Raw genomic sequence first — 14,525 nt, 5'->3', positions numbered from 1 at the left:
GTTAGAGAGATCTTTATCTAACAAATCAAAAGGTGTTAAGCCATGGTATAATTTCTTCTTTTTTGTTTTACTCTAAAACTTTGAGTTAGAAAGAGCTTATTTATTGTAATGAGTTGCATTTTAAATACCATTTTGACCATAGAATGAATGTAATGGATAATAAATTCTAAGACACATGAGATGTTCTTAATACTTACGTATTTTACTAAAAGAAAAAGTTTATATAAGGTTGCAATCTTAAAATGTAGAATTATAGATGTACCTTAAAAATCCATTGAAAAAGTTTTAATGTTAAAAAACCATCTAATTGATCATCTCAATAACGAGATGTATGAATATGAAAAAACAAAAAGATTTTGAGTGCAATACATTAACTAGAACGTTCATGTTCAAAATTATCATATGTTTATAGATCTACTTGATTTTAACCATTTTTTGAGTTTAAAATTTATAATTAGATATAAATATAGATTATCTCAATAATCGTAAGAATTTTTTTCACCAAAATTACATGTTATGATCAAATTTGGAGGTGCGCCTTAATTGGATTGTTTAAGGTTCCAACCTTGTAGAAACCACACCCTTTACTAAAATAATGAAAAATTAAGATGCAATACCAATTTTCTTTTTGAAAACCTTAAAAACTAGATTTTTAAGAAATTCTATTAATTTTTAAAAAAAATTTAAATGCCGGCTCCTACTGGTTCGATCGATTCTCCAATTCAAATTGCCGATCTATCGATCTAACACGATTTTTTGGGTAGCTAATCTGATCACCGATCCGTTTTTTTAAACCTTGTGATTGCCCTTTCACACACTGATTTTCCAGAAGGCGTTCTCGCCCAGCTATACATACTCATAAATGAATAATATACTCATAAATGAATAACTTGAGTAATTTGTAGTACACCCAGGAAGAAAAATGGATTTCCAAACCATCGTAATCCTACATTAGATCTACATCTTCCAAGAAAATTAGATTTACATCTTCCAAAAAAAATGTAGAGGTTTGCCTTACTTGTACAAAATGAGGTGGGCATCTCATACGAATTTTACGATGTGTGAAAAAGTTTATAATATAAAAGCAAGACGCACCTCAAAAACCCTCCCACAAAAAAGACAATTATGATGTTGGAAAATACTTTGATTGATCATCTCAACTTCGTGATGTACAAGTACAAAAAAATTAAAATTAAAATTGACTTATGTCACATTATCTAAACCGTGCCATGCCCCCAACTCCAGTACTCACAATCGGGCCACATGGCATCATGTCATTGTCCAGATTGCTGAGCGTGTCACCAATGTGTCAATGGAAACTGATGTTCAAGGGAGCAAGTACACCACTTGTCCTGTCATAACAAGCATCAAATGCTCGCAATGTTCCGACCTCTCACAGCAAAAAGAACCAGAACTCAAGGGGCCCAACTATCCTTCAGATCCTCAATCTTGACATGGAAGGCCGTCTCTCTGAACAGATGATGTCCCGCCCCTCTGCAATTTACTGAGCCTGAATGACCACAGCACTTCGAGAATGGTGAAGCATGAAGTCATCGATCCAATGACTACCACAACGTCCCTCTCGAGTTGTTGACACGCGCTCCACCGAATCTCGCCTCTCGAGTTGTTGACACGCGCTTCACGAAATCTCCGCCTCTCGAGTTGTTAGACACACTATCCCGTGGGAAAACAACCAGTACAACTATGTAGGCGGTAGAAGAAGAAGCACTCACATCCTCATCTAGCACCCCTCGCCCACCATGAAGAACCCCCCATCATGAACATACCCCTCGCCCATCATGAAAACCCCCATTATAACACCCCACCCTCACCGCCCATCATGAACGCCCCCCCCCCACCCCTACCCTGAGGTGCACCTACTGAGGAATAAATGGAACCACCTGAACTAACGAAGATGCGAGGAAGCTGTAAAAACCCCATGGAAGACAAGGAAGGTCATCCCCGAACAGGCTCCAAATGATATGGAAGGAGGAAGCGCACAAATGTCAGATTCATCCTAAGAAGGATCCCAAGGACGCAAGCTGAAGGTAAGGGCAATAGACTCACCTCTCTCTCCTCAATAGCAGTAGATGGGTATGATTTGTCTTCAAATACTGTGTCAAGTATTTACCAGCTGTGTAGGCCTGTAAATTGGTCAGGCCGACATCTAGCTGCATTTGGCATGGTAGTTTAACACTTAGTTTCTGCGGTGTCAAATTTGCCCCCAACAGAGAGAAGCGTTTGTATGGCACGGAGGATTTTAAGTCGGTCCCTCTTACAAATGAAGCAAATATATCCAATAAGTAAAAGATTTAAAGAAATAGTACAAAGATCGTCTCTTGAGATTCAATGCTGATGGTCGTGAGGAATGTATCTGAGAATGCAAGCCCAATCACCTTAAAGAGTTGCAATGAAAAAGTTGTTTATATCCAAGTATACAAAGCAGGAGCTTTGATGATCTTTCCATTTACTTTGGTTTGATCAATGTATGCTGGAAATAATAATCCAACATAAAATAGAAGGTGATCTCGCTCTAACAGAGTAACGTAGACAAGAAATAACAATCCAATATAGGGAGTGCTCTCTCTCTCTCTCTCTCTCTCTCTCTCTCTCTACCAATGCATGTAAACCAGTCATGAAGGAGATAGATTTGATCACCCAATATGTGTACAATGAACACAGGCAGCAAAAACAAATGCCAAAGCGCACTCCTCACGTATCAAATTTAGTTCACCAAATTCCCTCACATCAAAACCTCTACATCCATTGGCAAAATTGATTAAAATTTTACTCTCCAAAAGGTCAAAAACCTGTGTTAAAAGGGTACATTGGCAAAAAATGCCTAACGATCAACACCTTGTAGAGCGTGAGGAACTACTTCGCCTGATGCCCTCGCAGCTTGAATAGTCCTCACAACATTTGCAACATTTTCCTGAATAACAAAACAGATCTATCATTGACAAAAAGGAAAGTATCCTTAAAACCAGTAAAGCCCCTCAAACCATGGCCAAACCCAATTACCACAGTCCAAAGGTGACCCTAATCTCAAACTTCAATCCCTAAGAAAACATTTGAATAGTCCTCAAAAGTTTCCTAATAACAAAATAGCATGTACCACTGCACAAAAAGAAACAATCCTTAAAACCCATTTGACCCCATCACAACATTTTTGCAGTGTTTTCCTGAATAACAAAAGAGCATGTAGCAATCACAAAAGGAGGCAATCCTATAAAATCTAAAGCTCCTTGAAACATATTCAAACCCTATTATCAAAGTTCTAAAGATACCCTAATCTCAAACTAAATATCCTCGGAACCAATTTGACCTAATCCAGAAAATCCTAATAAACCTATCCCTCTTCACATCCACAATTAGAAAAACACATCGACTACAGGGAGGAGCACTTTTGTCCATTGTGAAGGATTGCTAAATTTTGCAGGTTTCTGGTGATATCATGACACACAATGGTTTTTCTCTCTTTCCCAAACCAGAAAAGTCCCAAAAACAGGTTAGAAAATTTTCTCGTTGAATGATTTCCCAAACCAGAAATCCCAAAACAGGTTAGACAATTTTGTCACTAAGACATTCATATATACTTCACTTTCTCAAAAAGAGCTTTACAGAAACTTCAGAAATTTACCTTCAGATGAGAGCCACAGATCACATCAAGGGAAACCAGAATTAAAATAAATAAAAGAAAGACGGGCTAATAAAGAAGGGCAGAGTAAGAAGTGCTTACTCACCCTCCAAAGGCCAAGTTTATAACGAAGGCCTTCCCACTGCTGCAATCCGAATGTGCGTTCAGTACAACGGCTGCACACAGGCTTATGGTCAGAATCAAAGCAAGGAAAAGGTCTAAGAAAACAATCATCATCTATGAAATACGGCTTAGTAAGCTTGAGTTAACCGTAAGACATATGTAAACAAATACGGTTGTACCAAGTTACCTGACTATTACAATTTGGTTCATCTGGTCCATTTTGCAGTCGAGTAGCTTTGCACTTATTGCCCGAACTACCCAGTACTCCACTTCCCCATCATTCACCTGCAAAAAGAATCATTGCTCGAAACTCTGAAGAGAAAATTTTACTCTACAAACAACAACCACCATAAATAAATAAAATAATAAAATAAAATGAAAACAAAGTCGAGTCAATATTTTAACCAAGTATTTACTGAAGACGGGTTGAAAAATTACCCTTAAGGTGTCCTTGACAAGAGTATAAGGGATCTCACCAAAACCATTCGAACCCAGATCCACCAGAGACATCAACCGCATCTTTGTTATACAGTCTTCATGGACAAGACCTGTAGATTCAGGGTATTCAGTTCTGAGGATGAAATGCTAGGCATTTGAGACCCATTGAATCTCTCTCTCTCTCTCTCTCTCTCTCTCTCTCTCTCTCTCTCTCTCACACACACACACACACACATGCACGCATACATAAACTTACCCAAGTTTTAAGCAAAGACGAATTTGCAGCATGGAAATCCACACACACACACATGTAAACTTACCCCAGCTTTTAAGCAAAGCAGAATTTGCAGCATGGAAGTCCAAGTAGGCATCCAGCCTTTGTGTGACAAATATCTTCAACAGCTGATATACCAGTGCATATTTCCCATCCTTCTCCAACTGAGCAACAGCTGGCATATCCAATAGATCACACTGCAGGAACAATCACACAGGAACACTTTAATGCGGAACAAATTGTCAGCCAACCCAGTAATCAGAAAAAGAATTGAGGAAAATAAGCAAAAAAAATTCAGCATGAAATATATTGTATCCAGGATATAGAATTTGACACAGGCCAATTAGTTCCCATAACCTATCTTTTGCTATTTCTGAAAATTCAAAGTGCACTGAGTCTAATCAGATGGGAAAAAACCACAGCACATCCTCCTTATTAAACATGACGGATTAGGATTTTAAAGTGTACAATTAAAATATAAACTTGAACCAAAAACCGTAGCACATTGGGTAATCATAGCCCCAATAGAATAACAGATGGTGATGGAGAGAATGTGGAATCCACCAAAGAAAAACATGAACCCAATGGTGTGGTGGGTCCGTCTCCATCACATTCCATCGTTTCTTCAAACGGTAACGATCAATCACATCAGAGTTTTTCCAAGTCCATGATTCATAGCATATTTTCACATTTCAACCAAATACAGATAAATGTGCATCAAAAAACCCAAAGTATTACATGAAACAAAGAAATGATGAAAATTAAAGGTCATAAGACCTTACAAGGAGCATACCTGAAACATGTCAGGTGCCTTAACAAACTCTTTAATTGCCCGTTCAGCTTCCTCTTTCGCTTCACCAAGGGTATGTGCATCTTCACCAGAAAAGGTTGCTAAATACTTGGTTAAAAAGGAGAATGAATCCTTTGCTGAGCTGCAAAATAGAATGAAGAGATGCAAATGATTTATGAATGCGACAAAAACCCATAAACAATACTCCTCATCCAAGGCCTTAAAAGTATACCTCTTGTTCTCCTTCAGAATGTTCGAGATGGTGAGGAAAAGTTTTCTTTGATCCACGACTCCAATATTCCACTCTCTCAAGAGGTTGTCCATCTTTTTGAAAGAAGGTATGATGCTCTCTGTAACTTTTCCAGCAACTGCCAGCTTAAGCGCTTCCTGGTAGACCTCGAAACGGCTGAAGGGCTGCTCTAGAAGGTTGTATAGATTGAACAGTCTGGAGGAGAGATATTCATATGGGTATAATATAGTAGCTTATAAAGAACCAGAAGCTTGTCTTGTAATGTATCAGTAACCTATGGTGTCATTTTTAATATGAATAAAATGTTCATTATAGAGAAAAGAAAAAAAATAAAAGAAAAGGAAAATGGCAAAGTTGAGGATTATTACATCTTTAAGCGCAAAGCAGGCTTTTCATTTGGTTGTTCAGTGACTTTCTGATATATCCTTTGTGCTATCTCTCCGGCTTCATCGGGACTTCTGGCTTTTGTGACAAGGTTGCAAATAACAGTATAGATGCAATCTAAATCTGTATGCACAGATATGAAACCGGATGAGACAAGTTTTTTAGTGATAATTAGCCAAAATTACAACAATCAAAGAATCAGTGTGACATTTTAGAAAAGTGAATAAATCTAGGTGTAGGATAAGTCAGCATCATCTAGATCATTGGGCAGTTCTGACTTCACAGCTTCACAATCTATGTTTGACATGACAGGATATTTCAGTCCTGAGAGTAGGTTCAATGCCACTGGGGCCTCCTACTCTTTATTTTTATATTTTTATTTTACCAGGTCCAATGCCACTAGGTCCAATTTCTAACCTTTTTTCTTTATTTTACTCCCTACCTGTGAATGGGAGCTCCCAAAAGTTTATGGACACTCCAACAAGGATACAGAAACACGACTCAAGCAATCTAACCATAGCCTGTAGGTGATTGCCTGCTTTGGAAGTCATGAAAGAGACCGCCAGCTTTAGAGGATGTGAAAGCTGCTAATTCTTAGGGCTATCGACATGGTTAAGAGGTCTCTACCCCAAGAATGAACTCCAACAAGGGCTTGTCACATAAACATTATGATTAACTTCCAGGACAATTCAGATCTGGTGCCATTTAGTATGGAGGAGAGGGAGATATTACCAAGTTTTGTATAGTCTTCTAGGTAAGGCGAATTCCTGATGGACAAAAGACCAAACTTGCTTCTGCAGGACCCAGATTACGTAGGTTAGTTCTTTGAATCCTTTGAGTATGAAGTGATTTTCTAATTAGAGAATGACATGATCGTGGATTTTGGCACAAATTCTGCAGAGCCATGGCATGTTTGGACATAAAATCAAGAGATTAGGGATGCAAAGGGAGCACATTAGAGCACCAAAGCTTCTAGCAAACGTCCCTAGAAAGAATCACAATAATATAAGAAAAAAGGATTCATGAAACGAAACCCCGCAGAAAGACTTCCCTGTCAAAACATGAAGCCTCGCGTGTGGGAAACCAATACGGCAGTGCACAAAAACATTACTTTTTTCTTATTTCTTTTCAAAAAATTTGAGTGTGCGTGCCAGCATATGAGAGAGAGAGAGATATTAGGTTTCGAAGACTTCAGAATAATGTCTGATGACCTGAGATCATTCAAAAGCAATATTTTAGAATGATATCCAATGACCTGAGATCATGCAAAAGCAAAACTCCAATGTTTGTTTATACAGCATGTTAGCTTTCCAAGATTCCAAATGTGTACACGAGAGTGCTACTGCAATTGTATGATTGTACCTTTTTCAGCTACTCGGGAAAAAATGAGTTCAGCTAATGTGAGCATTTGAGATGCCAAATCTAACCATCGACCAGTCACCATATGTTCTTGGGCCTCAAAAAGTAAGCTAGCCACCTGACTCTCCGCGAGCTATCAACACAATGAAATATGTCAACCATTAAGATGTAGAAGACAAAATATAACTAAAGAAGAAAAACAACCAAATGAAATAACTTGACAAAAAACAACTCAATCAATTACTGAAAATGGTTCAACTCAGGTTAAGAAAACTGTTCCAGCCACAATGCTTGGATCATGCAGAATCCAAACCGCATAAAGAAACAACAAATACAACTAGAATCAAATTTATTCATACGTTAATAATACTTCCCAAACCAACAAAAAGACGCTTCCCTAGTGCGCATCATGCAATCAAACACAATCATTGATATCACTCAAATGGAGTCAGAAGTATCATGCCACCACTCTGACACTAGAATAATTTCCAGCATCATCATCATCATCAGAACCTTTTCCCAACAGTTTCCTACATACACTTTCATATTAATAAGCCACAAAACTATGGCAATTAGATTCATTTGAAGTGTTCAATGGACTAGTATTAAAGGGGCAATATGAAAAATTTCACATATGAAATTTCAAGTAACTTTACTTTCTTTTAGCAGCTATCCATACTCAACATTAAATATAGATATGGTAATATAGAAATGTACGCATTTACTGCGAAGAAAATATAGAGAGAATTTCTGCTCATTCAATTAGGAATCGAACACCCATGTAAAACTAGAAAGGGGGAAACTTCAAATCAAACAGAGCATATAAATGCACTTGAAATTAATCTATAATAGTCAAGAATTAATAAAATATGATCAAATTTCTTCATTACCCTTTGTTAACATTCTCAAAAAAAATAAAAAATGATCAGAGGTCAGAATCATAAAGTGGAACCAGTGCATTAATCAAGAAAAGAAGACTATCAAAAGTTCTGAACCATTTATTTAAAACACAGAGAGTAAGCAACCAAAGAAAATGCTGCTCTATAAACCAAAAAACAAAGTGAAAGGATAACTAAAAAGTTCTCCTACAATTTAAATTTAAAACAACACAAAAGATACAGAAATAGAAAATCATCTCGATCCAATAGAAAGGATAGATTCCTCTCACTATACCCTTCGCGCAGCAGTCAAATAGTTGTTAGAAACACCTGAGATTCCAAATCGATTTAGGAATCGAAATCAATGAATCGTGGGAGGCTGGAAGATTCATGTTGTCTAAATCGCTATCCATACATGCATAATGGCAGAAAACGAGACTACTACTTTATCAGAGTCCAGTTTCAACCCAAGAATCGAAATTCCTACCTCTACGGGATTGAGTTTCAAACTGAATGGAATCGAGCTTCACACCAACTGGAATAAAGTTTCAATCCACTTGGAATCAAGATTCCTACCTCTAAGGGATTTGAGTTCCAATCTAGCTGGAATTGAGATTCCAACATCTATGGGATCACACACCCAACTTAGAACCACATCAAAAATCATCAGGAAATTTGCTTCATAAGGCAAAAGTTTCAAGGTTCTCCAGTAATCTTTATGCGAGAATCCCAAAGTATTGGAATTGATGTTTGAGTATGCTTACCCTATGGTTCCAATGGTGCATTGCAATTGAACTCCTCAAAAATCATAAAGACCTGAAAAAGAGTTTCCTTGTATTGAAATTGATGTATTGAGCTTTATTCGTAGTATTAGAATTAAGGTTGAGTGGCCGCAACACTAGATTTGAGTTAAGAACAATTAATAGACATCCACAATCCACTAGGGGATTTGTGATGGTGTTTACAAAACATATAAATATTATCTCATGTATAATTCAGATTTTGATCTCATAGTTATAGTTGAAAATGGAAATTTCTTTGTACCATTGTGTTGCTCTGTGTTGTAAACTGAATCAAACCCAATTCTCTTTCCCAATTATCAATGTTAAAAAGTCGGCCGCCCGAACGCCTAGGCCAATTAGGTGGTCAATAAGGCGGAACTAGGCACCCGCCTAGGCGGCACACAAGGCTTTGGCGGAAATATTTTTCGGGTGGGGGCAAAAAAATACAGTTTACCCCCTTAAAGGGGGGATAAGGGTTTGAGGGGTCATTCTTTTCCCCCAAAACAAATGTAGTGAACTTTAGAGAGAGAAATAACTTGAAAAAAACTAGATTTGAAGATTTTTTGCGAGATCAAATTTTTTTTCGAAATCCTCAAAAGGTCACGATATTAATGGATATTCAACCCCAATATTTTTTAGGCTTATAGGGGTTGTAAAAGAGGAGATTTGGAATCCCAAATGTTTCCCCGAAATCAAGTCCACTTCAAGAAGGTTGGTATATTTCAATAGTTTTCATTAGGTTTTGTATTTTTTTCCCTTAATGTCTAATGATGTTACTTTTTGCTATTTGTATTTGTTCTTTGATACTTTGTGATATATATATTTGATATGTTATTGTCTATTTGTAGTGATGATGAAACTCAAGCTCATAATTGAGTTCATCATAGTGGGCTGAATAAGACTTTTTGTAGTTTATGGCCTTCGTTGTTCGGATATGCGTTCATATGAATATTTGCTAATGAATTTTAAAACTTATGTGACTTGTGATTTGCGAGATTTAAATGACATCTCGAGTTCATTTTATCTTTTAATATTCATTTTGAGTTATAATTATTTCATTTACAATCTAAAGTTGTAAATGTTTAGGTTTGATCTAAGCTTCCGGCAACTTAACAATATATTACATACAAAACTTACTTATTAAATAATAAATTAGACAATTTTACATATATCATAAAATGGGGGAAGGTGTGGGGATCCAAATTTTAAAAAAAAAATCACCGATTTTTTTGGGTATGAGCGCCCGCCTCCGTCTTATTGAACAATGCCAACTATCTTTAAAAGATAGCCGCTAGATCTAGGACTATTAGAAATGTAACCAAAATCAAACCCAAATCTTTTTCCCAGTTACAAAAGCATGTAAGAATTCCTAACCTTATTTTCAAATACCATTTACTTAAAAGATGAAATGAAAGTGAGTACATATAATTAGACAAAAAATAAAATAATATTTTTTTAGTTCGCATTCACATTGTGTTGTAGCATACACCTATGAACATTAGTATTTGACTCTATGGAATCTAGATTCTAAAAAAATCGGATCGAGAATTTATGAAGGTGGAGGCAAGATTCCATGTTGATTGAATCACGGTTTTGCACCTAAGAACCGTGATAGTTGATGCTGTGAAATCTGGATTCCAAAAAAAATCGAATCAAGATTCAATGAATGTAAAACCAAGATTCAATAAATGTTGAAACCGATATTCAAAAAAAGTAGAACCGAGATACCCAAAATATGGAATCAAGATTCCCAAATTATGGAATCGAGATTATTGACTTCAAAGAAACAGGTTCCATGATGATTCCTCGATGGAATCACTGAGTTGGGATCCTGAAGCACAATCACGACCCTAGGGTAAGAGATTTTGTTAACTATGGATTGAACACATATTAGAATGGAGTCTGATCCCAACCCAATACTATTGTAGTTTGAGGTCTCCCCAATGAAACTCACTAAAAATAAGTAACTTGACAGTGAAGTTTGGAGCTAAGAAGTATGTTAAGGATAGCTCCCCCCCAAAACCTGTTATTTTAATACTAGATATAGTCCAGCTTCCATGTTGCTCATTAAAATTCATCAGATGCCATTGCACTGCAGCTCTTTCTTGCAAGACAATATTCAAGTCAATGTTAGAAGAGCAGGCAACACCAAACTATACCTCTTGCAACTCTGTCTGAGCTACTCTCATGCCTTCATAAAACATTATTCACATGGTGAAATGAGTTTTGTGCCAACAACCCACAAAGCAATGCCATCATACATGAACAAGCTCTCTTACCACACGAACTTCTTTATCAACATCATTGGCACATGAACTAACCAGAACTGCACATCAGGGGATCAATTTAAATATATTTTTTTTGTTACAAGTTCTAATCATAATTTCACAGAGCAAAGGACCCAATACCAATACAAGGGATGGAATACCATAAAACTACCAAAAACCACAAACCCCACACTTCTCTAGGTCAATCACTGCATCAATTATTCTGAAATAGCTTACATTGTCTACGAATGCCCCAAAGGTGGGTTTTTCTTTTCTTTCAGGTTTAGGGACATTTAGCTTGCACCAGACGCACAATCTCAGATAAATATCAGAAAGGCATCATGAATAAAATTCATCTGAAATAGGATACCCCCATGCGAGAAATCAACAGTCCAGTACACGATGAGTATGAGTTCCTTATCACTCTTTCAAGGATGGTAACTGAAAAGAGTAGGGATTTAAATATACGTAACGAAGTCAGTTTTCATCTTCCTAATGCATATAACATGACTGGGTTACTCAACTCCTGGAGCATATCTAAGCAGCTTACAAATTACCCATGACCATAATCTCCTTCAACTTACTTCAATGTCAATTCTTCTTGAAACTATAGAGGATGTCGCATTTTTAAGTGTACATCGCCAAGCAATTGATTCAGATCACTATCAAATCAAAGCTCAACAAATGGTGAAAAAGACACGAGCTTTAATGATAAGCCCCAAGTTTACATTGTACCTGAGTAAAACAGTGGCCCAAAATCCAGTAAACTCAGTTCCACCAAAGGGAATAATATATGCAATTCACACAAATCATTCATTCCATTGTTAGAAAACGAAAATTAATCATGAGTTCCCATTTCCATATAAATGCATCAGAAACGATCAAAATGCCATTGATATAAACAATCTTTTTACTCAAAAATAAAAAATCCAATCTACCACTCAGCAGATTGTGTACAAATTATAGTATTCCAAAAAATAATAATACAAACGAAGAGGAAAGAAGTTACAGTAACAAAAAAAGTTTGGTACTAAAGGTTTTGGTATCAATAAATATGGAGAAAAAATCGAATAATTCAGAAATTTGCACACATTTGACCATAAATAGCTATAAAAATAAACGGATGAAAGAGAAAAAAAGTACCTCTGGTCCTGCATCTTGCCAAGCCATCTCTGCAGTAAATCGAACCACGACGAAAGCTGAATCCTCCTCTGAAGTCTCAACAATAGTCGTCATACTTACAGGAGATCTTTTTACCAAAAGGATTTTGCAGAGAAGGTGCAAAACGTCGAGAACAAACCCTAGTTTCCGTGAACAAGATAAAAGAAAGAGAGCGCTTCACTGAAAAACCCTAAAAATGTAAACACAGAGATCGATATGATGGTTCGCGCGAACGGCCCAAACTTCTCCTTTAAATGACAAAACAATCTCTCTCTCGCCTTCTTTTCCCTGAGGTTTGTTACCGAAACACTCCCAAACATATATTTAAGATGACAAAAGGATTCCCTTCGCTCTTCGTTCGTATTGTGTTGCCTCCTGAAGGACCCTAAGACCGCCCAAACTGAAGACCGATGTTGTCGGAACTACATTCGTGACCGAACCGTGAGGCCACCGATCCACTTGGGATGCTCAAATCGGACTGGTTCACTGGTCTCAATTAAATACTTAATAAAAATATCAAAATAAAAAAAAATAAAAAAAAGTAGAGAAAATTTTAAGAAATAAATAAATAATAATAATAATAATAATAATAAAGCACATAATTTCTTATATTCATCCATACTTTTTTTTTTTTTTTTTTTTTTTTTTTTTATCAAAATTGCTTTCACAATAGTCGTATGACCATGAAGCGTCACGGTACTTAAAATACCGTAATGACTACAGGATGTATCAAGTATTTTAACCGTGATAATTTCAATGTTTTGAGGTATCATTGAGATAATGGTTTCAAGGTATTTTATCACGCTAGTTTAACTACCATAATGGTCTCAAGTCTTGGTTTCTATAATGAAACATATGTATAACTTGGGAGCTTTGGATGAAAAAAAGGCTCTTATGAAATTGGGGAGGAAGACGCTTGAGTTTCCTCTGAACCCACCTCATTCGAAGATGCTTCTTGCTAGTGTGGATATTGATTGTACTTTTTTTTTTTCTAATTATCAAGTGATTGGCGCTTCTTATTCACCTAATTTTTTTTTAATCTTTTAGATGTCAAATCCTTTTCACTTTGTTGCGTTGCCATATCTGGTTAAATGTTTTATTCTTGTTGTTGATTTGTGACTAATATCTTGCACATGTATGAATTGGATGATGGAAGTGCTGCAAAAAATTCCACCGAGAGAAGGAAGGCGATTTGTGCGGGGTTCTTGTTGAAAGAAAGGCTAAGGTGATATTGTCAGGGATTTTTTTTTTTCTTCTTTTTCACCCATTTTTTTCATTTTCTTTTCTTTTAACAAATATAAATTACAAGTAGTTCTATTACAATAAATTCTTGCTTCATAAAAAATAAAACTAGCAAATCTAAGATGTTAAAAAAAAATTGATGCACTAAACCAATTTTCTTTAAACAAAGAAAATAACCACAATTCTTATGCTTGAGAATATAAAGATAATATAATTAAATATGACAATAAACAAAAAGAGAATGCCAGAGATTATCTCAATCGGGTTTATTACACCTCACAACGAGTCACCACCAGCCGATGGTGCGGATCAATGATCTACCCTCAATATCAACGGGGAAAGCAAAGCTTAAGTCCCTCAAATGAAACTTTGAACTCCTCTCGATCACAAATCTCAAACTTAGATACAAACCATAAAACCTAGTTCAATAGAGATAACACCTACTTACTGTCACACAACCCTTAGGATCTACATAACACAATATACACGAGAGAGAGAGAGAGAGAGAGAGAGAGAGAGAGAGAGAGAGAGAGAGAGAGAGAGAGAGAGAGAGAGAGAGAGAGAGAGAGAGAGAGAGAGAGAGAGAGAGAGAGAGAGAGAGAGAGAGATCAATACCAACTGGGGTTCAAGCGTGCCCCTTAAGATAGTTTTAGCGAGAGAGAGAGATGATACAAGTGGGGCGTACCCCTTACCAAAAACTAGAGAGAGAGACTTTCTAGGTTGGGGCGTTCCCCCTAGATTTACTAAAAGAGAGAGAAATATTTAGATAGAGAAGAAAGATTTTAGTGTAGAGATTTATGGGCATGGGTCATCTATTTATAGTGCAAAAATAAGATTAGGGTTTCTTAGGGCTTTCCGTGACTTGCCTCTTTTTGTGAGATTGATTATATACCATTGATATTGGATGACTTATGGATGAGAGATTTGAGCTGTCCATTCC

General features: G+C 36.5%; 1 protein-coding gene and 1 long non-coding RNA gene across 3 annotated transcripts; one reads left to right on the top strand and one right to left on the bottom strand.

Moving 5' to 3' along the window:
* Nucleotides 1-1,706: 1,706 nt before the first annotated feature.
* Nucleotides 1,707-2,321, top strand: LOC148783128 (uncharacterized). The gene is made up of 2 exons (XR_016049306.1): nucleotides 1,707-2,048; nucleotides 2,232-2,321. It is a non-coding gene; the product is annotated as an uncharacterized LOC148783128 (long non-coding RNA).
* Nucleotides 2,322-2,625: 304 nt separating this feature from the next.
* On the bottom strand, nucleotides 2,626-12,809 carry LOC18445779 (uncharacterized). 2 transcript variants are annotated; one of them, XM_088858180.1, is made up of 11 exons: nucleotides 12,326-12,809; nucleotides 7,259-7,388; nucleotides 6,629-6,690; nucleotides 5,881-6,019; nucleotides 5,495-5,707; nucleotides 5,266-5,404; nucleotides 4,519-4,669; nucleotides 4,199-4,308; nucleotides 3,948-4,045; nucleotides 3,744-3,813; nucleotides 2,626-2,932 (listed from the first exon to the last, which is right to left on the bottom strand). In XM_088858180.1, the coding sequence occupies exons 5-11, from the start codon at nucleotides 5,584-5,586 to the stop codon at nucleotides 2,843-2,845; spliced, it is 750 nt and encodes a 249-aa protein (XP_088714306.1). In that variant the 5' UTR covers nucleotides 5,587-5,707; nucleotides 5,881-6,019; nucleotides 6,629-6,690; nucleotides 7,259-7,388; nucleotides 12,326-12,809; the 3' UTR covers nucleotides 2,626-2,842. The 2 variants fall into 2 exon arrangements, with proteins under 2 accessions (XP_088714306.1, XP_006855971.1); XM_006855909.4 differs by lacking the exon at nucleotides 6,629-6,690.
* Nucleotides 12,810-14,525: the final 1,716 nt, after the last annotated feature.

Source organism: Amborella trichopoda, chromosome 2, assembly GCF_054954075.1.
Source record: "Amborella trichopoda isolate Santa Cruz 75 chromosome 2, AtrichopodaSantaCruz75HAP2 v2.0, whole genome shotgun sequence".
Taxonomy (NCBI): Eukaryota; Viridiplantae; Streptophyta; class Magnoliopsida; order Amborellales; family Amborellaceae; genus Amborella; species Amborella trichopoda.
The sequence above is the reverse complement of the archived record's forward strand: the minus strand, read 5'-3'. Positions and strand labels throughout refer to the sequence as shown.